This window comes from Myotis daubentonii, chromosome X (genome assembly GCF_963259705.1).
Source record: "Myotis daubentonii chromosome X, mMyoDau2.1, whole genome shotgun sequence".
Lineage (NCBI taxonomy): Eukaryota > Metazoa > Chordata > Mammalia > Chiroptera > Vespertilionidae > Myotis > Myotis daubentonii.
Genome location: NC_081861.1, coordinates 8,023,090 through 8,046,826, shown reverse-complemented (window position 1 = coordinate 8,046,826; position 23,737 = coordinate 8,023,090). Strand labels below are relative to the sequence as shown.

The following is a 23,737-nucleotide window of genomic DNA, read 5'->3' as shown; positions in this document are numbered from 1 at the left end:
TTACTTTATTTATAAGAAGTTTAAAAGTTTTGATTTCCACTTAAATAAAAGCGATTTTTAAATGATTATGAGTTTATTTATTTTTATCCACCATCTATCTCAGATTTGTCTAGTGTGTGTGATCCTCTTCAAGCAGGTTCCTTTGTCCTTTTGACATGTCCCCATCATTCTTTGAACTTATCTTTTACACAACAAGACATTCCAGGCATATCCTATTTGTCACTGCCCCAGCTTCATAATCGGTCATATCTCAACAAGCCTTGGTGGCGATTTGTTTTAATGGAGATACAATCTCATATTTAGAAGAGGAATGATTTAAGAGCATGGGGAAAAATGGTGAGATAGGAGAATTACTGGAATAATGTCCTTGAAAAGGTGAGAGGAGCTAAAGTTTAGTTTCTAAATAGAGGGGTTGGCCTTAGCATGGGAGCCCAGACAGGTTTTTTCCATAAAAAGGCAAAGGTAGAGAATATGGTCACAAATGCTATTAGGTGAGCATATCTGGTGGTGGGAGCTTATGGAAATGCTCTTCCTTGTTGCTTTTTATTTTCTCATTGAAATAGATAGAAAGCCGTAAACTGAGCATGAGTTTGGGGAGGAAGTGGTTATTAAAGGTTTGAGGAAAGCCCACCTGGCGTGGCTTAGTGGTTGAGTGTAGACCTATGAACCAGGAGGTCATGGTTCAATTCCCGGTCAGGGCACATGCCTGGGTTGCCAGCTCCAATCCCCAGTGTGGGACGTGCAGGAGGCAGCCGATCAATGATTCTCTCTCATCATTGATGTTTCCATCTCTCTCTCCCTCTCCCTTCCTCTCTGAAATCAATAAAATATATTTAAAAAAGAAAAGTTTGAAGAAAGAGGCAAAGCTATAAAATAAGTTTCTAGGAGAATGGTAGAATGAACAGTAGTAAGATTGCCAGGCAGCATTAAGTACCTATTTGAAATTCGTTGTTCTAAAGAACTAATCTCTTTGTTGAATTTGGTGATTATCTTTTCCTAAACTTTAGTTTTTTCATAGATTTTTGTTTCCCTGTAGATGTGACCCATTGGTTTCTGTTCCTTTGGAGATTCTCCACCATTTATGGTTTGTGGATGGCACTCTTTTTTTTTTTAGTTTTACTGTAGTATTAGAGCGGATGTATATGTTCCTTGTTATCATGTTGATTTAGTCTCTTAGAATTTTTTATCTGCATGAATAATGCGGATTAACATTATAAGAGAAAGGTGACTGAGTGATTTTTGTTGTTGTTAATGTTTAGCATTGACAAGGAGGAGAAGGGGTTTTTGTTGATACGTCTTTAGAAGCAGTGACAGAACTATAGAGATCTCAGACTTTGAATGCATCAGTAGTCAATAAATCTACATAGTAGCATATCTGAGTTGTCTATTCATAAAATCACTCTGCAGATTGTGGCTCTTAGCAATTCTTATTTTCCTACTGTTTCTTAGCTGATCTCAGTGAAATAATTTTCAACTCTACTTTCTTTTTTAATAAATACATTTTTATTAAAGAGAGAAGAAGGGAGGAGAGATAGAAGCATCAGTGAGAAACATCATCAACCGGCTGCCTCCTGCACGCCCCCCACTGGGCATCAAGCCCACAACCCGGGCATGTGCCCTGACTGGGAATCAAACAGGGACCTTCTGGTTCATGGGTCGACAATGCTCAACCACTGAGCTACACTGGCTGGGCAGCTCCACTTTCTTAATCAGTGAAATACTTAATATATTTACACTTCAGACTTGGTGATTTTAATTCTAACCATGGAAAGGTAGTTACTGAAGATAACAGTGCCTTTTAGATGTTTACTTTGTCTCTGCCTATGTTTCTATTCTTCTGTGTATTTTAATATATTGATTTCAGAGAGAAAGGGAGAGGGAGAGAGAGATACAAACATCAGTGATGAGAGAGACACATCGTTTGGTTGCCTCCTGCATGCACCCTGACTAGGGCTGGGGTTCAAGCCTGCAACTTAGGTATGTGCCCTAGACTGTAATTGAACCCTGGACCTTTAAGTCCTCAGGCCAACTCTCTATCCACTGAGCCAAACCAGCCAGGGCTCTTCTACTGTTTTTAAGACAGTACAGAAACTATATGAAGAATAGACTTCGTTTTGTTGATATATATAATGCTGATATTAATTGGCCAAAGAATCTGCAAGTTCAGTTTATTGAGAAACATCTGTGGGCTTACTGTGTGTGAATATGATTAAAACAATCAAATTTATTCTGATAAAGAAGGTTTTAATATAATGAGATCATTTTTCTGAAGCATTCTAGCAGAGTAAATCTTACAGTTGGTGAACTGACACTGAGGACCAAGCAAGCCACCTCATTTCATTTTCACTGTAACTTCCTCTATAAAGTAGTTAATTCCATTAAATGAAAATCTTTTTTTTTTTTTTTTTTTTTTTAGGATTAGGAAGAGACTTTATTTCAGGAAGAAGATGAAATATAATGGGTTTATGAACAAGCTATTTTATACTTTTCATCCAATGATAGAAAAATTAATAGGAGACCTCTGTAAGTGCTGGAAAAACAAAAAATTAAATTACCAATCTCATAATTTTCACCAATACATTCCTGAATAAGCAATAATTCATGTTTTTTAATGCATTATGAGTTTTTAAGAAGGTACTTAGAACAGAATCTTTATTGATCAGTTCTATATTTAATGTAAGAAAAGCAATGAATGTATCTATGGGTTTTTTAGAAAGTTTATTATGGATATTGAGAAAGTCTCCAAATCACCCACCTCTCACCCACACCAGCTAAAGAACAAACATGTTTGCACATGTGACCTGGATCAACTTGGTACAAAATTTCAGTTTTTGAAAGCGTTAATGGCAAATCTCAATAAAAATTCACTGTGAAAGTATCCAATGCTATTAAGAAATACGGAGCTCATATTTATCATTTTTTAAAGTTACTTGATTTTTTTATATGACTTTGTGTGTATATTTTGATTTTAAAACTTGCCAGATGAGTGGCAATGCTTTCAGGTAATGATCATAGGGATGCTATCATGGCATAAGGCAGTTTTAAAAGCCTCTTTTGAGGTTACTTTCAGAAAAATACAAGTCTCAGAATTTAATCATTAATTTGCCTTGGTCCCCAATAATATTCCAATAAATCATCCTTTATTTCACCAGTCCTGGCAATGTGGAAAAATAAAATTAATATTTGAGTGAAGTTTTGTCATCTATGAAGATATTTAAATGAATGTTAATTCAGGTTCTTATAGTAATCCTGAAATTTGAGCATTTCATACTTTTAAGATGTGTAAATTGTAGTAACTACTCACATCATAGACATCATTTGTGTAAGTTATCATTTTGGAATAATGAGATTTCTAAAACAAAAGCAATGCATAACATTAAAATAGGATTCTACAGTTCACAATGATAAGAATAATTCTATACTGTGTAACAATACTCATGTTAGACAACATATTGAAAGTTTATAGCTGAGAGAGAACCAAGATGGCGGCATAGGTTAACGCCGGAGTTTGCTGCTTTGAACAACTACTTCAAAAGTGTAACCAAAAAACGGAAGGGACATCACCCAGAACCACAGGAACGCTGGCTGAGTGGAAGTCCTACAACTAGGAGGAAAGAGAAACGCACACGGACACTCAGAGGAGGCGCAGTGCTGAAGTCAAATTCTGAGGTGCGGAGTGCGCGGAGCGGGCTGGCGGCGGAGGGCGCGGTTGGCGTTTTCAATCCGGAGGGAGTCGCAGACTCTGAGCACCAGATCCGGGCGAGTCTTTAGGGACCCAGACTCAAACGGCAGAAGCGGGTCTGTCTGGCTTCGGTCAGAGCGAGTGCAGCTTTCTCTCCGAGCTTTGCAGCGGGTGCTGGGGCTCAGAGAGGCAGAGCCCCTGGGGACAGGACTGAGAGTCGCCATAACTGCTCTCTCCAGCCCACCCTGTTGATCCTGTTCGACCCGCCCCGCCCAAGCCCTGCACAGAGGCATTTGCCGGATAGCCTCAGGCAAAGGCTAGATTAGCACCTCCATAGAGGACAGAAGTTCTCTCACTACTGACACAGCTGATTCTCATAGCCACTTGGCCTGGAGGTCAAACCCTCCCTGGAATTAGCTACAACAATCAAGATTTATCTATAAGACTGCGAACAAAGACCACTAGGGGGTGCACCAAGGAAGCATAACAAAATGCGGAGACAAAGAAACAGGACAAAATTGTCAATGGAAGAAATAGAGTTCAGAACCACACTTTTAAGGTCTCTCAAGAACTGTTTAGAAGCTGCCGATAAACTTAATGAGCTCTACACGAAAACTAATAAGACCCTCGATCTTATATTGGGGAACCAACTAGAAATTAAGCATACACGGACTGAAATAAAGAATATTATACAGACGCCCGACAGCAGACCAGAGGAGCGCAAGAATCAAGTCAATGATTTGAAATGTGAGGAAGCAAAAAACATCCAACCAGAAAAGCAAAATGAAAAAAGAATCCAAAAATGCGAGGATAGTGTAAGGAGCCTCTGGGACAGCTTCAAGCGTACCAACATCAGAATTATAGGGGTGCCAGAAGATGAGAGAGAGCAAGATATTGAAAACCTATTTGAAGAAATAATGACAGAAAACTTCCCCCACCTGGTGAAAGAAATGGACTTACAGGTCCAAGAAGCGTGGAGAACCCCAAACAAAAGGAATCCAAAGAGGACCACACCAAGACACATCATCATTAAAATGCCAAGAGCAAAAGATAAAGAGAGAATCTTAAAAACAGCAAGAGAAAAAAACTCAGTTACCTACAAGGGAATACCCATACGACTGTCAGCTGATTTCTCAACAGAAACTTTGCAGGCCAGAAGGGAGTGGCAAGAAATATTCAAAGTGATGAATACCAAGAACCTACAACCAAGATTACTTTATCCAGCAAAGCTATCATTCAGAATTGAAGGTCAGATAAAGAGCTTCACAGATAAGGAAAAGCTAAAGGAGTTCATCACCACCAAACCAGGATTATATGAAATGCTGAAAGGTATCCTTTAAGAAGAGGAAGAGGAAGAAAAAGGTAAAGATACAAATTATGAACAACAAATATGCATCTATCAACAAGTGAATCTAAGAATCAAGTGAATAAATAATCTGATGAACAGAATGAACTGTTGATTATAATAGAATCAGGGACATAGAAAGGGAATGGACTGACTATTCTTGGGGGGGAAAGGGGTGTGGGAGATGTGGGAAGAGACTGGACAAAAATCGTGCACCTATGGATGAGGACAGTGGGTGGGGAGTGAGGGCGGAGGGTGGGGCGGGAACTGGGAGGAGGGGAGTTATGGGGGGGAAAAAAAGGAACAAATGTAATAATGTGAACAATAAAGATTTAATTAAAAAAAAAAAAAAAAAAAAAAAAAAAAAAGAAAGTTTATAGCTGTCAGTGTTTAATTTATAAATAATAGCTCAGTAGCATGGACCCAACAAATTGACAAATTTCTTGGAAGTCTCTCTACATGAATCACTGTGATACTTAAGTATAAGAAATAGGCTTTATTGTAAAATGTTATTAAATAGCACCAATATTACTTGAAGGTAAAGTGAAACATTAATAGGAATGCAGCATACTGGTTTAATTTCTAACCAAAAGAGAGAAAGCATATCCTAAACAAAATAAGAATTGGATACAGATTATTTTAAGATAAACATTACTTATAAAACATTTCAGGGTTTTGCTTGTAAAGTTAGAAAAAAAAAGCCAGTACACTGGTCTTTTACATTCTATTCCCAAAGAAGATATATATGCTTACATATTCACGACAGTGCAACCTCAGCAGTAAAATTCCGGCTCATTCTATATAGTTACTCATTCTATATATTAGCTCAACAAGAACACAAATATAATAAAAGTGCTTTAAAGCAATCTGATTAGAGCAACATTTACATTAAGTACAAAATATACAGTAAAATGAAATTTCTTGTTAAATAGGATTATAGATTAACAATACCTTATTTAAAGGAACACACTTGCATGAATCAATTTTCACATTTGTTTTATTATATTTGATAGCCCCTATCACTACTGTATGCTTTCATTTCTGCAATTTCTAGAATCTTTGTATATCTTATTGCTAAGAATCCCTCTGACTTTATCTGCAAAGGTAACTTAAAAGTATTACTCCCGAAGTAAGAAAATAAGAAATCCCAAATTTTTATGGCAGTTGTGCAAAAAAAAACACACTGTAGTATTTGAGAGAAATGTATCTTGATCATTATAAATTCATCATGATAAAAGATATACTTTTGTACTAAAGCAAAAAGTGTTTGCCTTTTAAAATAGTGTTGTCAACCTATTGTGTAATTCTGGATATAAAGTTAGATATGAAATCCATGGTTATTAATTATAAAAGCATTATTTGAAAAAAAAATTGCCAATAAACATTTCTAAATGTGGCTGTCCATCTTAATGAGCACAGTTGCGGAATGAACAGAACAGTAGTCGCTTTATGCTGTAACAACAAAGAAGTAGGACAGTATCCAAATCTGCAGACCTGGGACCACGTGTTCAGTCGCGGCTCAGCTGCACGCTGACAGAAGAGAGGAGGCGCCCTGCGCTCACACACAATGGGGCAATGACAACGTCTGTCATGCTCTTCCATATTGTCTGCACCGAAGGCTGGACCATTAGGCAGGTCTTTACAAAAGGCATTATAATCCAGATGTGCAGACAGCTGAGGGTGGCAAAGAGAATCCCCGCGGCAAAGGCCAGGGGGCTCGCCAGGAACAGGGTCAGGAACTTGTAAACCACGAATTTGCTGACCTCGAAGAGGGCATGGCTGCAGATCCACACGTTGTCGAAGGAGTGCGTGGACTCGGGCTCTGCGATCACATCCTGGAAGTCCAGCTTGAGATGCTCGTTGAGCTGGTTTGGATCCCGATCCGGGTCCGAGTCCGCGCACTTGGCAGGGTGGGTGTAGTCGAGGCCGCTGTGGTGGCTGTAGGCGTCCTCGTCCATGAAGAGCTGGACGTCCGCCTTCTCGGTCTCCAGCCCCATCGTGGCGCTCGCTCGGCGCGCGGCGGCTGCACCCGGCTGGCGAGGCGCGGCTCCGGAAAATGAAAATCTTTGTGTAAAAATTGAGAAAGTTATGACTAGTTTCTTTAAAAAGCGTGATTCTGGCTTTCAGGGTATTAAACCATTTATGTAAAAATGCTATTTAGCACAATAGTGGTTTTATGTGAAATTACTGTAATTGAAGGGAAATTGGTCTAAGTAGTGGGTGTGTTCCCTGAACATTGTCAAAAAAAATGTTCGCAAAAGGCACACACTGCTTTGTATAGTTTCATAATGTCCAAGGACATTAGTCATTTGGATTGATTTACAGGGACATTATTCAGCCTTCTCCCCTTTGAATGTAAATTAGGGAAAGCATGGAGTATGTTGAAAGAATGGGGACCTTTCTTGTTGATCTCATTCTCCAGGAAGGAACCAGCCTATAAAATAGCACAGTTGAAATCTTCAATTTGGAAAATTGGTGGAATGAGATAAGAGAATGATTACTTGTGGGTTACTACTACTATATAAGGTATTTAAGGAAAAGGCAAACTGTTGTTTTCAGGGGACAGTATGAAAGGTATTTTTTATTTTATCACTAGTCGCTCATCGGGCGATATCATAGGCCACCCGCCGCTTCCGCTTCCACTTCCGCAGGAGCCGGCGGGAACTGCAGCGTGCCGCGGGGAGCCATGTCGCTTCCACGGGAGGCAAAAGCGAGCCGCTGGCGCCTACGGGAGCCAGAAGGGAGCCACCCTGCTGCCGCGGTAGGCGGGCCCACTGTCTCCTCTCCTGGCCTACACTCGGCCACGGAGGCTGCAGGCCAGCCCTCTGCCCCTGTCTGTCCGCTCGTCTGTGTCCGCTCGGGCTCCGGGGGCCTGGCCCTCCTGTGTCTGTCTCCGTCTCCCGCTGGGGGCCTCACATGCTCAACCTCCTCCTGTAGGGTCGTAATCCGTTACGACATCCCGTAATTTGCATATTTCCTGTTTTTATAGATATAGATATATAGATATAAAGATATTGTACATTTGCCCTGACCGGTTTGGCTCAGTGGTAGAGCGTAGGCCTGCGGACTGAAGGGTCCCGGTTTCGATTCCGGTCAAGGGCATGTACCTCGGTTGCGGGCACATCCCCAGTGGGGGGGGGTGCAGGAGGCAGCTGATCGATGTTTCTCTCTCATCGATGTTTCTGACTCTAGCCCTCTCCCTTCCTCTCTGTAAAAAATCAATAAAATATATTTTAGGGGGAAAAAAGATATTGTACATTTGACATTTTCAGTTTTTATGTGTACAGCCAATTTTGAAATGGAATTTTAATAATTTGGACTTAATACTGATTGCTGGTGTTAATACATAGAACCAGTTTTTATACCACAACTTAATTACTCTGGATTGTTAAATTTTGCTAAGTGCCTCTGTAGTTAGGAAAATGGGTTTGTGTAATTTTTCAATGTTAATTTGGTGTGCTATTTTTGATCCTTTGGGTATGTGAAACTTACCTTTCACTTACATTCATACATAAAATATAATTTGGGTAGGAAAAAAAATATCAGATTGCAACCTTTTCTTTTTTTTCTACAAGATATTTTGTTCTGCCCTGGCCAGGTAGTCCAGTTGGTTAGAGAGTTGTCCAGTACGATAGTTGTGGGTTTGGTCCCTGGTCAGGGCACATACAAGAATCAATCAATGAATCCTATATAATAAAAGTTTAATATGCTAAGTGTCCAGTCGTCCGGTCATCTGTTCAACCAATCAAAGCATAATATGCTAAGGCTGCTCAACCGCTCACTATGATGTGCACTGACCACCATGGGGCAGACACTCTGACCAGTAGGTTAGCTTGCTGCTGGGGTCTGGCCTATCGGGACTGAGCAAAGACTGGTTTGACATGCCCTGGAGCCCCCCCTCTGCCCCTCCCCGGGCCCAATTGTTCACTGGTGGGGTCCCTTGGCCTGGCATGCACCCTCTCACAATCCGGGCCCCCAAGAGGGATGTCAGAGAGCCGGTTTCGGCCCGATCCTGCAGGCCAGGCCAAGGGACCCCACTGGTGCATGAATTCATGCCCCGGACCTCTATTACATAAATAAGTAGAACAACAAATTGATGTTTCTCTCTCTCCATCTCTTTCTTAAAGCAATCAGTCCTTTTTTTTAACTATAAAAAATACATATTCTGACTCGACCAGCATGGCTCAGTGGTTGAGCATCAACCTGTGAACTAGGAGGTCACGGTTCAATTCCTGGTCAAGGAACATGCCCTGGTTTCGGGCCATTCCTCAGTAGGGGGTGTGCAGAAGGCAGCCAATTGATGATTCTCTCTCATCATTGATGTTTCTACGTCTGTCCCTATCTCCCTTCTTCTCTGAAATAAATAAAAATATATTTTAAATTTTTTGAGGTAAACATACAAAAGTGTAGATATTCTTCCTGGATATTGAATTAACCAAAATATGAAATATAACATGTATATTTTCTGAAATAATACCAAATTTCATCTTTAGCCTGAAGTTTGCTATTATAACAAATCTTATTTCTATACTGTTTACAGCCTATATCCCAACCAGCTGCAGTTGAACAACAAGCAGTGCTTCTAAAACCAGATTTAGTTAGAAGGTGAGTACCTTCAAATTTAATAGCATGGAAATGATAAGGGTATGTTGAAGTATTTTCATTCATTAGGGGCCTGTTGTATCATGACTGAAGATTTTGTGTTCTTGAATTTATGTGTGTGTTCAATAAAAATAGTAGGTATAGTTTTTTACTTTTTTATTTTAATGAAGCTCATATATATTGTGAAATTATTGACCATTTTCTTGTTCTCATTATAACATTTCTGTTTCTGAGAAAAGCTTAGAAGAATTAATAAAGAAAATAATATAATTTAGAGTAAATTTTCTAAAGAAATAAGTTATAATGATATATATATAATTGTGCTATTATTTGGTAGTTGTAAATTAATGTTTTACTCTGTGTTATTCAGATTGGCTAATTCCTATTACTTTTTTCAAGTTCACTGATTCTTTCCTTTGTCCTATTCATTCTGCTATTATGCCCATTGCAATGCATTGTTTTTTGTCATTGTACTTATAGTTCTATAATTTTCATTTGGTTCTTTTTAAATATCTTCTATTTTTAATGAGATTTTTCAATTTTTTTAATGTGCTTCAAGAGTATTTGTAATTATTGAATCGTTTTGATGATGGCTGCTTTAAAATACTTGTCAGTTACTTCCAATTTCTTATTCATTCTGGTGTTGGTATCTGTTGACTGTCTTTCCACATTCAAAGTGTGATTTTTCCAGGTTTTTGGTATGACAGGGAATTTTCATTTGTCTCCTGGACCTTTGGATATTATGTCAGGGACTCTGGACCCTACTTAAATATTGTAGTTGATCAGGAAGTTACCCTGTTCTGATGACCACTTAGTTTTCACAGTCCTTGGAGAGTGATTCTGGTCTCCTTGGATCACCTGCCGATCCTGGCCCCACCTCTGGGTGGAAGAATTGGGAGTACTCTCTAGGCCCGCTGTCCCAGGCCAGATCTCTAGGTCACATGCTGCTGGTGGTGTGGCCACCAGTGTCATCAGGGGGAGGAAAGGGCTTACCTGAACCACTTTCTGCTGCCAGGTTGGGGGTCAGGAGACCACTGAACTTGGGCTGCCTCTGCCTTTGGGCTTTGAGTTAAGAAACACTAAACATGGACAGCCTTGTGTCACTGGGTAGGTAGATAGCAAGTTGTAGTCTTTTTCCTTAAGTTCTGGGAAGTCCCACAGGAAGTCCTGTGATTGTCTACTGTATTATTTCTAGATTTTTTTAGTTGTACTTTGAGGGGAGATGCAGGGAGAATTGAGTTTCTGTCATCTTGTCCCAAACCCTATACTAGTTTTTTAAAGTTAACTCTGCAGCCCTGGCTAGTGTGGTTCAGTGGTTGGAGCATCGACCTGCACATGGTTCTCCGGTTCGTTTCCTGGTCAAGGGCACTTACCTGGGTTGCAGGTTCCATCCCTGGCCCCAATAAATCAATGTATGTCTCTCACGTGGATCTCTCTCTCTCTCCCTCTCTCCCTCACCCCCTCTCCCCCTCTCTCCCTCTCTCTCTCTTCTCCCCCCATCCCTACCTTCCACTCTCTAAAAACCAATAGAAACGAATATCCTGGAGTAACCCATCTGGCTTGGCTCAGTGGTTGAGCATCGACCTATGAACTAGGAGGTCACGGTTCAATTCCTGGTCAGGGCATATGCCCGGGTTGCAGACTCAATCCCCAGTAGGGGACATGCAGGAGGCAGCCGATCAATGATTCTCTCTCATCATTGATATTTCCATCTCTCTCTCCCTCTCAGGAATCAAAAATATATTTTCTAAAACTTACCCATTTAAAATATACAGTTCAATCTCTTTTAGTACATTCACAGGATTGTAAAGTCATAACTTTTTAAAAGATATTATACTACTTATTTATTTTCCATAACTCATTATTTATGATTTTAAATTGGGAGGTTTTCTTAGAATTTTAATATCATGCTGAACCGGTTTGGCTCAGTGGATAGAGCGTCGGCCTGCGGACTGAAGGGTCCCGGGTTCGGTTCCGGTCAAGGGCATGTGCCTGGGTTGCGGGCACATCCCCAGTGGGAGATGTGCAGGAGGCAGCTGATCTATGTTTCTCTCTCATCGATGTTTCTAACTCTCTATCTCTCTCCCTTCCTCTCTGTAAAAAATCAATAAAATATATTTTTTTAAAAAAAGAATTTTAATATCAGGATGAAATGATTCTAGCCATGAAGAAAGTTTATTTGGTAAGTCTGATTGGGGTTAAATATTGGGTTTTGAGAATCACAGAATGTCTATTCTGAGAAATTGAATAGAAGTTGCTTCTGTATTTTTAATTACTAGTTTGCACCATGATGTGGCAGCTGTGAAGGAAAACAACAACACCCCTGATAATCCAAGTGGAAATGGCAAACAGGATCGGATCAAACAGAGAAGAGTGTCCTGTCCTCGACCAGAGAAGGGGACCAGGTTCCAGCTTACTGTCCTGCAGGTCAGTGTGTGAACATGGGTGGGCTAAGTGCGCATAGAGGTCTGGGGAGTCAGGGAGGGGCAATGTTACTGTGCAAGTAGGGTATTGTGAGACTCTCTAAATTAACTTTTCCTTCATTAGAAGTTTTTAATGATAAGAGTAATATGTATTGATTGTTAAACATAGGAAATAGAAGGAAAATAAAAATCACTTGTACTGCCCTAGCTGGTTTTGCTCAGTGGCTAGAGCATCGGCCTGTGGAGTGAAGAGTCCTGGATTCGATTTCAGTCAAGGGCACATGCCCGGGTTGGGGGCTCAATTCCCAGCGTGGGGCGTGCAGGAGACAGCCGATCAATGATTCTCTCTCATCATTGATGTTTTTATCTCTTTCTCTCTCCCTTCCTCTCAAACCAATAAAGAAATATATTTTAAAAAATAAAAATAAAATAATAAAATGGCTGCCTTGGATAGTTCCTTGTATAGAGATAAAATAATTTAATCATGCATTCTGTGTTTTTTTTTTCCATTTAGGTTGTTTCTTTCTGTTTGTCTCTCTCCATCTCTGTCTTTGCAGCAAACACCCTTGAACCACAAACCTTTGTACATATCCCTGATTTTTTTCCTTGTGTTAGATTCCTAGAAGTAGAATTAGTGGGTCAAGCATTATGAAGATTACATGTTGCTAGATCACTGTTTTAGCAACATGTTGGACCAGTTTCCATTTTCATTAGCAGTGCCAACATTGCTCAGTGATTGAACATCCATCTATGAACCAGGAAGTCATGGTTCTATTCCTGGTCAGGGCACATGCCCGGGTTGCAGGTTCGATCTCCAGGAAGATGTGTGCAGGAGGCAGCCAATCAATGATTCTCTCTCATCATTGATACTTCTGTCTCTCTCTTCCTCTCTGAAATCAATGAAAAAAATATTTTTTTAAAGAGAATTTTGGAAATCAATGACCAAATTTAGGTCTTTGCATTGCAGATAGTGATATTGACTATTATAACTTGTTTTTGCCTTGTTATAAAAGTTCGGTTTCCACCTGGCCAGGGTGGGTCAGTGGTTGAGTGTCAACCCATGAACCAAGAGGTCACCGGTTCAAGTCCTGATCAGGGCATGCCATAGTTGTGGGCTTGATCCTCTGTAGGGGGTGTGCAGGAAACAGCTCATCGATGTCCCTTCTCAAATTGATGTTTCTCTCCCTCTCTCTTTCTTTCTCTAAAAATCAACTTTAAAATCTTTTAAAATATATAATTATTTTTTGCCCTAGCCAGTTTGGTTCAATGGATACCTAGGTTCAATCTAGTAAAGGGCATGTAGCTTGGTTGCAGGCTCAATCCACAGCCTTGGTCAGGGCACATGTGGTAGGCAACCAGTCGATGAGTCTCTCTCACATCAATGTTTCTCTCGGGTGAGTATTAGCAATATATGTATAATTTTTTTAAATGCCATTGGCATTTTGATGGAGATCACATTAAATCTGTATATTGCTCTGGGTAAGATAGTCATTTTAACTATGTTGATTCTTCCGACAATGATTGATTCTTAATCTGGTGGTGAAATGTTTGTACCCAGGTGTCAACCTCTGGAGACAACATGGTAGAGTGTCAGCTGGAGACACACAATAACAAGATGGTCACCTTCAAGTTTGATGTTGATGGTGATGCACCCGAGGATATTGCAGACTATATGGTAAGTACAATAAAACCAAATGATTCTCCTTTCAGTGTTCTCTCTTTTTTCCCTGTAACTCTTCCCCCATTTATTCAGAGTCATCTTTTTCTTACGATACTGTTTTTAAAATTTGTGCAGATCTAAATTGGTTATGATCAAGAGGAAACCAGTGTGCCTCCTCTGGTTTCAGTTTATTTATCTGCAAAATATGAAGGTGTTTCATTAAGAGATGTTTTAGGTCAGTGGTTCTTTATCCCAGGCTGCATGTTAAAATGACCTGAAGAGGTTTTTTAAAAAACAATTCCCTAGGTCCTTAATTAAATCAGAGTCTTTGGAGATGAGGCCTAAGCATCAATCCTCCTATTTAATAAAACCCTAATATGCAAATTGACAGAACGACTGGTCGCTATGATGCACACTGACCACTAGGGGGCAGACGCTCAACACAGGAGCTGCCCCCTGTTGGTAAGTGCGCTCCCACAGGGGCTGCGTTGCTCAGCCAGAATCCAGACTCACAGCTGGCGAGCGCAGTGGTGGTGGCAGGAGCCTCTCCTTCCTCCTCAGCAGTGCTAAGGACCTCTCAAGGGATGTCCACCTGCCAGGGAACAGGCCTAACCCAGCAGACAGACATCCCCCGAGGGGTCCCAGACTGCGAGAGGGCACAGGCCAGGCTGAGGGCCCCCCCCCCCCCAGTGCATGAATGTCCTGCACCGGGCCTCTAGTAGTTTATAAAGTTCACCAGGATTTGCTCTCCTTCCCAGGAGCATGCCTATGAACACAACACATGCCCACCCCAGCTTCTTTCCCCACAGGCATGCATCTCCTGAACTTTAAGGGGCCCCAGAAGGTTTGCAACCAGGGCAGCAATGGGCAGTGGCAGTTCATCCCCGGCAAACACCCTGAGCCTGTCCCCAAGGTCGTCTTTTCTCTAACTTCTTAGTGAGCCTAAGTAACCCAGTCTAGGCTCATTTTCCCAGCCCTTCCTTGTTCCACTGTCCCCAGCTTAAATAAATAAATAAAAGTTCACCAGTTACTTTTGATGTGTTAGCTACTGCTGTAACATGTTATATTTCAGTGTTTAAGTAATATTCATTATGTCATTTAGTTTTCATATTTTTCTTGAATTGTTAGGCTTAAGTTAGTATTTTCCCGTTTATTTGTTTGTTTATTATTTTTTAAAAGAATAATTTATTGATTTTTAAAGAGAGAGGAAGGGAGAAGAGAGAAACAGAGCACAACATTAATCAGCTGCCTCCTGTACACAACTCGGACGTGTGCCCTGACCAGGAATTGAACCAGAAACCTCTCGGTGCTTGCAATGACACTCCACTGTGTCACACTGTCCAGGGCATATTTTTCCATTTTTTAAAAATGGGGATGACCCCAGCTGGTTGTGGCTCAATGGAGCAGGAGGTCAGGGTTCATTTCTGGTCAAGGCACATGCACAGTTGCAGGCTCGATCCCCAGAAGGGGATGTGCAGGAGGCATGATCAATGATTCTCTCTCATTATTGATGTTTCTATCTCTCTCTCCCTCTCCCTTCCTTTCTGAAATCAATAAAAATACATTTTAAAAAAGTAGAAATAAAAACCTATTTTTAAAAATGGGAATGGGCTAGGGTGGCAGGAAGAGTACACAATGCTTTTGTTTTTGCCAGTTTTCTTTAGAGATATATTCCTGGCCATTGCCTCAGTTATGTCCTTCAAATGACAATCAATTTATAGAATGCCAGATCGTTTTTCAAATGCTGGCTTCTTCTCTGGTGGGTAATGCCAACCTGACAAATGGTAGTGGTCTCAAAATAGACCTAATAATTTAATATCTGGTCTTTGTTAATTCTGTTGTGGCATTTGGATGTAAATAATTAATTTTAATTTAGTTTTCTTTAAGGTAGTAACCATTGATAGACATAATTATAATTTTGAAGACACTGAATTCATTTTCGTAAATAGACTTACTTTTACTTTTGGACAGGTTGAAGATAACTTTGTGCTGGATAGTGAGAAAGAAAAATTTGTAGAAGAATTGAGGGCTATTGTAGGTCAAGCCCAGGAGATTCTACATGTCCACTGTGCTGCAGAAAGAGCCACTGGAGTTGACTCTGTCGCTGTAGAACCCAACAGTGGCCAAGTAAGAACAATTATTTAGCAAATAGGTCTTCTGGGATATGTATCAGGAACTTCTTTATTTACCTATTCATTTTTAATTCAGACAGGGTCATCTGAACAAGCACAGATAAATTCTGCATCCACTCAAACCAGCAGTAAGTATATTTAATAAAATTTACCATTTGGCATTTGAAACGACATTTGGAGACTTCAGTTTACACATCTTCATTGAGAAAGATGTTAGCCAATAAAGGAATTAGTTGTTAATAAGTTGTTAATGTAGGATTTCCCACAGTCTGAAAGAACTTTATAGCCCAGAAGAAAATAGAATAAGTAAAACCATGCTCCAAATTTCCTTCAAGTGTTGGTTGTTTACCTGATTAATTTATTTCTGAGCTGCTGTATGGTATGCTACCAGAAAAGCAGTCATGGTAGTGATGATTTTTAACGGCTTTATTATTTGAACTTGACTGCCAAGTCCCCCCCCATCCCTAATTTGAGATGTACAGAAACGTTGTTAACTAAAATCATTATGTTCAAAGTCTGCCTTGTGTTTTAATAGTCACTGATATGATTTCATTCCTCTAGTGACAAGCTTCTCCTTGCTCTGATCACTAAGTTTTTGTAAATCAGATACCAGATAAACTTCCAGGGACTAAAAAGGGGGTCCTCTGTTTTCTCTGATGACTTTATCTCTCCATTCTTCTCAGCTCTGGTCATGGGTATATTTAGAGTATCTGGGAGGGGGAGAAAAGCCATAGACAAATGAGGACCTCTGAAGGAATTATAACGACACGAAGAAGCAACAGGTGGTGTGCAAGTCATGGAACCAGATACCATTACCCTGAAATTCAATTTGTGTTGGAATGCCAGGGTCCTTCTCTATCTACTTTTTCTCATTAGCAAGAGTCTGAACAGATTTCTGGCTGGCAAACTAGGGAAACGTTTAATAGAGAATTACTTATTTCAGTAAGTTTACAAAGGCTTATTTTACTTATTTTTTTAAAGTTGTCATACAGTAAAATTGACTTTTTTCTTTTGGTGTACAGTCCTGGAAGCTGTACTACTCAGTGTAGATTTCTGTAAGCACCATAATCAGGATGCAGAACAGGAAATGTAGGCCTTAATGGTAAAAGTGCTTTCTTCCTCCCCTACCCCCCTCCCAAAAAAAAGTGCTTGGCTTCTAACTGCTATTGATATGCTTCTTTCAGAAGAATCTAAAATCTTTCTCTAAAGTCATCTTATGCTTAATTCTTTTTAAAAAATTTTTTAAGTTTTTGATTTGAGAGAGAGAGGAAGGGAGAGGGAGATTGAACTATAAATGATAGAGAAACATCGGTCAGCTGCCTCCTGCTCAACCACTACTGGGGATTGAGCTTTCAACCCGGGCATGTGCCCTGACCGGGAAATGACCTCTTAATGCATGGGACGAAGCTCAACCAACTGAGCCACACCGGCTGTGCTATTCTTTTTTTGTTGTTGTTAATCCTCACCCGAGAATATTTTTCCATTGCTTTTTGAGAGAGTGGACGGGTGGGGGGAGAGACAAAGAGAACATCAATGTGAAAGAGACAAATTGGTTGCCTCCAGCACACCCCCCGACCAGGACTGGGGATCTAGCCTGCAACCGCGGTATGTGCCTTTGACTGGAATCAAACCCGGGACCCTTCAGTCTGAGGGCCCATGGTTCAACCACTGTGCCAGACCAGCTGGGTCAGGGCCGGGCTATTCTTAATTCTTTAGAGTATTTTTCAGGATTGGGGAGGAGGTCTGGTCTCATAAATTGCACGCATCCTAATGTTGTTGGAAATGGAGGTACAAGAAAAATTGGTGTTTTAACCTGGTTTCCTTAGTCAATAAGGTAAACATGCTGACAGTTGCTTAGCATATTAAATTCTCCACAGATGAATCTGCTCCTCAGTCATCCCCAGTTGGTCGGTGGCGATTCTGTATCAATCAAACGATAAGAAACCGTGAGGCTCAATCTCCTCCTTCTCTTCAACAGTCCATATCTACAGTGCCTGGGCTCTATCCACTTTCCAGTAAGCATTCATTCTCTGCCAACTTTATCCAGACTTGGAGGATAGGAGTGTGAAATATGGACCGTATCTCTTTTTTTAAGGTTTTTTTTTTATTTTCTTTTTAGAGAGAGAAAGGGAGAGGGAAAGAGAGAGAAAGAAATTTCAGTGTGAGAGTGAAGCATCAACCAGCTGCCTCGTGTACAATCCCTACCGGGGATCAAGCCTGCAACCCAGGCATGTGCCCTGACCAGTAATCAAACCTGCAACCTTTCGGTGCACAGGATGACGTCCAATGAACTGAGCCACACTGGCCAGGGCTGGACCATATTTTTAACTTCTTTTCATGGGTATTTTGTGCTTATGAGAATTTTCATAATCATTTTGGAAGATGTTAATACCAGGGTGTAACTTAAGCCATTTTTTTTTAATATATTTTATTGATTTTTTACAGAGAGGAAGGGAGAGAGAGAGAGAGTTAGAAACATCGATGAGAGAGAAACATCGATCAGCCGCCTCCTGCACATCTCCCACCGGGGATGTGCCCACAACCCAGGTACATGCCCTTGACCGGAATCGAACCTGGGACCCTTCAGTCTGCAGGCCGACGCTCTATCCACTGAGCCAAACCAGTTTCGGCATTTTTTATTTAATATTTATGGGGGGGGGAGGTTTTCTTTTCCTTCACAGGTAGAATTGTGTATTTCGAGTCTTTTTTACAAAAGTACTTTCACACAAGTTCTCATTTGCCCCTTGATCTACCTGTCCCCTTTGAGTTTGGGTAGTAGTTCATGCTTTGTGCTTACCAATACATGCTTACCCATTCTTTGTTATTGTTCCAGGTCCAAGAAAAACAAATAATAAGGAAATGTCACAGGACACACTGCTCACTCTAGAAAATAATCCATGCCAGCATGCACTTTTCACCTCCCAGTCAGAACACAAGGATGTGGCTGATGGTAAGATTTCTGAATGTGCCAGTGTAGAAACTCAGCAGTCAGCTGTAATTTATCAAGTGGAAGATGACAGGCAGAGAATGGCACCAGTTGTTAGTAGTTCCGCTTACTCTGCTACTTCAGTTTGTACAGTTCCAGTGAAATGTGAGGGACCCACCAACCAAGCAGGGACATTTCTACCTGTGCTTCCCTGTCACCAAGCTGCCACTCAGGCTAATGTACTTACTGCACCTTCTGGCGAGTCAACTCAGATTGCTGGTAACTCTCTTAAAACTTCAGCATTTATTTCTGATCAAAGGCCTCAATCCTTATCAGTGCAGCAGCCAACTGTGGATGCAGAGTTTATTTCCCAAGAAGGAGAGAAAACCACAGTGAACACTGAAGCAAGTTCTCCTAAGAAGGTCATCCCCACTCAGACCCCCGGCCTTGAACCGTCTGCCCTTCTACCTACTACTGTCCTGGAATCAGATGGGGAAAGACCTCCAAAAATGGAGTTTGCAGATAACCGAATTAAAACTCTAGATGAAAAACTAAGAAACTTGCTCTATCAGGAGCATAGCATGACTAGCATCTACCCTGACAGCCAGAAGGACACCCAAAGCATAGACTCTCCATTTTCTTCCTGTGCTGAAGATACACTCTCGTGTCCAGTGCCAGAAGTCATAGCCATCAGTCACTGTGGAATTCAAGACAGTCCTGCACAGTCCCCCAGTTTTCAGCAGACAGGCTCTAAGGTTCTGTCCAATGTGGCTGCCAGTCAGCCTGCTAACGTGTCCGTGTTCAAAAGGGACCTGAATGTGATTACTTCTGTACCCAGCGAATTATGTTTACATGTAAGTATGATTCTTTCTAAATAATTCCTTATCCCTGTGCTTTTAAAAAATGCATTCTTTATAAATGTATGTTTTTATTGATTTCTGAGAGGAAGGGACTGGGAGAGAGAGATAGGAACTTCAATGATGAGAGAGAATCATTGATCAGCTACCTCCTGCTTAGCTCCTACTGAGAACCAATCGAACGAACCGTGATTTCCTGGTTCATAAGTCAACGCTCAACCACTGAGCTACACCAGCCAGACAGAACATTCTTTGCTAAAGTTCTATCCTTCATAATGTAGTTAATTGTCTGTGTCACAAGATTCCGAAGGCACAGATATTTCAGAAGACCATCTTACTTGCAGGTGTCCAGAGCTTCTCAAGAGATGGCAGACCTATTTATGGTAAGCGCGCCCTCTGGTGAATTAGTTAGGAACTTGCAAGCCAAGTCTGTTTTGAATTAATAACAAGAACAGGACTAATTTATTGATTTTGTGGGTAGGAAGAACTTACTTTTAGATTTACAGTTAAAAATGTTTGTTGTTAGTTTCCTTTTCAATAATTTTATGGTATTAATGTAATCTTGTTTTTGTGGGTTTTAATTTATTTGAAATTTTTCTTTATGAAGAAAGTAAAAATCATCCACAATCTCATGACTTTCTTTTTTAAGTTACATAATGTAGCAATTTAATTTCCCTTTTCTGTCTCTTTAAATCATGGAAGTAATCATTATGTGGTATTCATCTTCTATTTGGTACTTAACCCTTCTTTTTTTAAAAATCATTATTGTTGAAAATATTACATATGTCCCCCCCCCCCCATTGACTCCTTCCCACCCACCACCCACCCCACTGCTCCAGGCCTTCACCACCCTATTGTCTGTATCCATGGGAAAGTTCTTTGGGTACTTAACCCTTCTTGACTTGAGCTTAAACAGATCTATTTACATAACTGCAATTTTTCATTCACAAAAATAGGATTGTGCTATATACATATTGATCTGCAACTTTATTTTTTCAATTTATAGTATATTATAGTCACCTTTCTAAATCTTTACCACTGTATCTCTATTATTATTATTATATTTAAGTAGTATTTGTGTATACAGTAGGTCCTCAGATTACGTCAGAGATCTGTTCCTACAGCATGACGTAACGCGATTTTCGCCATAAGTCGGAACCCACCTACATAAGCACCTATGTCACTCACATGGAGCACATACATAGCAGTAATGAAGTGAAACAGTAAAAAAAATTTAAAAGATAATTCCTGACCTTTACTTGTGGTAAATAAATAATAAAAAACATAAAGCAGCCCTAACCGGTTTGGCTCAGTGAATAGTGCGTCAGCCTGCAGACTGAAGGGTCCCAGGTTCGATTCTGGTCAAGGGCATGTACCTTGGTTGCGGGCACATCCCCAGTAGGGGGGTGTGCAGGAGGCAGCTGATCGATGCTTCTCTCTCATCGATGTTTCTAGCTCTCTATCCCTCTCCCTTCCTCTCTGTAAAAAATCAATAAAATATATTTTAAAAATAAATAAATAAAATAAACATAAAGCACATATGTACATATGTCGAAATGACAGAACTTTTTTTTTTAAATAAGTAAATGAGAGATGGTGATGTAACCACGAAACGACGTATGTCAAGGCCGACGTAACGCGAGGACTGCCTGTATATAAAGTAAAATCCATCCCACTTCCAAACCTATAGACATAGCTGTTAATAAATCTTTCCAGACATGGTTTTAACTGACATAAACATATTTATCTAGATATATTTCTTTATATGTGCTATATATTTACAAGGCATGGATACATATTATGTATTTATTTACATACTAGAGGTCTGGTGCACGGATTTGTACACCGGTGGGGTCCCTCGGCCTGGCCTGCACCCTCTCACAATCTAGGACCACTTAGGGCAGTGGTTCTCAACCTTCCTAATGCCATGACCCTTTAATACAGTTCCTCATGTTGTGGTGACCCCCAATTTCATTGCTACAAGTTGAACATAATTAAAGCATAGTGATTAATCACGAAAACAATATGTAATTATATATGTGTTTTCCAATGGTCTTAGGCGACCCCTGTGAAAGGGTTGTTCGACCCCCAAAGGGTTCGCGACCCACAGGTTGAGAACCACTGCCTTAGGGGATGTCAGAGAGCCAGTTTCAGCCTGATCCCCACAGACCAGGCCGAGGGACCCCACCAGTATACGAATCCGTGCACCGGGCCTCTAGTATGCATATAAGATCTTTGGTTAATCTCTTCCCACCTCCCTCCCTCCCCTCTTCCCTCTGAGATTCATCAGTCTGTTCCATGTTTCCATGCCTATGCATTGAGCGTCTGCCCCCTGGTGGTCATTGTGCATCATAGCTACTGGCCAGTTGAACAGTCGCTTAGGCTTTTATATATAGAGACGCTTCTTTTTTTAATGTTTTTATTGATGAGAGAGAGAGAGAGAAACATGGATCGGCTGCCTCCTGCACCCGCTACTAGGGACCAAGCCCGAAACCCAGGCTTGTGTCCTGACCTAGAATCAAACTGGTGGCTATTTGGTGTCATACCATCCAGGGCTACATATACTTCTTTACATAGGTGGACTGGTTTGCATTTTTTAACAATATATTTTTATTGATTTCAGAGAGTAAGGGAGAGAGAGATAGAAACATCAGTCATGAGAGAGAATCATTGATTGGCTGCCTCATACATGCCCCACACTGGGGATTGAGCCCGCAACCCAGGCATGTGTCCTGACCAGGAATCAAACTATGACTTCCTGATTCACCAGTCGATGCTCAACCACTGAGCCACACCGGCCGGGTGGATTGCATTTTTTCCCACTTATTTTGTACTATTCATGTCAGTACACACAGTTCCACCTCACTTAAATTTTTAGAACAACAGTAAAATATTTTATTGAATAGATATAATTTAAATATTTGTTTTTTGGTAAATAGCACTTTTAAATTATTCAATTAATACATAAACATGAAAGCAATTCAGAAGAATATTTAAAGTAATTGTTTCGTTAACACCCTCCCCCCCCCCAATTGCACTTCCAACACGGTTAAGTTCCTGATTTGGGGGTTTTGTTTTGTTTTTAAATATATTTCTATTGATTTCAAAGAGGAAGGGAAAGGGAGAGAGAGTTAGAAACATCAGTGATGAGAGAAAGCCATCTATGGGCTGCCTCCTGTACGCCCCATACACACACTGGGGATCGAGCCCGCAACCTGGGTACGTGCCCTTCCTGGGAATCGAACCCTGAACTCCTGGTTCATAGACTGATGCTCAAAAACTGAGCCACACCGGCCGTTCTAAGATCCTGTTTTATTTTTTTTGTTTATTTATTTTTAATATATTTTTATGTATTTCAGAGAGGAAAGGAGAGGAAAAGAGATAGAAACATCAATGATGAGAGTGAACCATTGATTGGCTGCCTCCTGCACGCCCCCTACTGGGGATCAAGCCCACAACATGGGCATGTGCCCTTGACTGGAATCCCAGTCCACAGGCTGACGCTCTATCCACTGAGCCAAAATGGCTAGGACCTAAGTTTCTGTTTTAATTCTTGTGCTCATTGCCATTAATAACTAGTAAATAATATACTTATTTATTTTTTTATTTAGTAATTTCAGACAATACCTATTGGCTCACTGCTATGAAGGGTGAGGAAATTATACTTTTTCTTTCCTCCACTTGCACATCTTCCAATTTTTATTAATTATATTACTTTTTAATTTTGGTAAAGTTTAGCATCTATATATTGTCTGTAACTATTGGCTGTACTTTGTCTACAGTTTGATTTAAAGAATTGGAAATCAATAAACAGCATTTATATTATAAATGTTATCTAATGATCATATAATGTAATTAGAACTATAAAAAAATGAAATATAATTCTCTGTCATTTACACTTTGTTATTTGAAGGAGACTTCTTCCAAGTCAGGGGTCCTCAAACTTTTTAAACAGGGGGCCAGTTTACTGTCCCTCAGACCGTTGGAGGGCCGGACTGTAGTTTAAAAAAAAACTATGAACAAATTCCTATGCACACAGCACATATCTTATTTTGAAGTAAAAAAACAAAACGGGAACAAATACAATATTTGTATTTGCATGTGGCCTGC

The 23,737-nt window shown here is 40.4% G+C and overlaps 2 protein-coding genes across 4 annotated transcripts in view; one reads left to right on the top strand and one right to left on the bottom strand.

Moving 5' to 3' along the window:
• WNK3 (WNK lysine deficient protein kinase 3) overlaps nucleotides 1–23,737 on the top strand; it is a 114,650-nt gene that overhangs the window by 70,071 nt on the left and 20,842 nt on the right. The window contains exons 11-17 of the mRNA XM_059680105.1: nucleotides 9,568–9,632; nucleotides 11,909–12,056; nucleotides 13,611–13,727; nucleotides 15,684–15,839; nucleotides 15,921–15,972; nucleotides 17,722–17,859; nucleotides 18,678–19,624. Coding sequence (XP_059536088.1) covers nucleotides 9,568–9,632; nucleotides 11,909–12,056; nucleotides 13,611–13,727; nucleotides 15,684–15,839; nucleotides 15,921–15,972; nucleotides 17,722–17,859; nucleotides 18,678–19,624 — 1,623 coding nt within the window. The remainder of the gene's footprint in view (nucleotides 1–9,567; nucleotides 9,633–11,908; nucleotides 12,057–13,610; nucleotides 13,728–15,683; nucleotides 15,840–15,920; nucleotides 15,973–17,721; nucleotides 17,860–18,677; nucleotides 19,625–23,737) is intronic.
• Nucleotides 2,403–7,074, bottom strand: LOC132224935 (caveolin-2-like). 3 transcript variants are annotated; one of them, XR_009450766.1, is made up of 3 exons: nucleotides 6,522–7,074; nucleotides 3,305–3,352; nucleotides 2,403–2,530 (listed from the first exon to the last, which is right to left on the bottom strand). XR_009450766.1 is itself a non-coding variant. In XM_059680107.1 (2 exons), the coding sequence occupies exon 1, from the start codon at nucleotides 7,022–7,024 to the stop codon at nucleotides 6,536–6,538; it is 489 nt and encodes a 162-aa protein (XP_059536090.1). In that variant the 5' UTR covers nucleotides 7,025–7,074; the 3' UTR covers nucleotides 2,427–2,530; nucleotides 6,522–6,535. The 3 variants fall into 3 exon arrangements, 2 of the variants coding, with proteins under 2 accessions (XP_059536090.1, XP_059536089.1); XM_059680107.1 differs by lacking the exon at nucleotides 3,305–3,352 and having other exon boundaries at nucleotides 2,427–2,530; XM_059680106.1 differs by lacking the exon at nucleotides 2,403–2,530 and having other exon boundaries at nucleotides 2,561–3,352.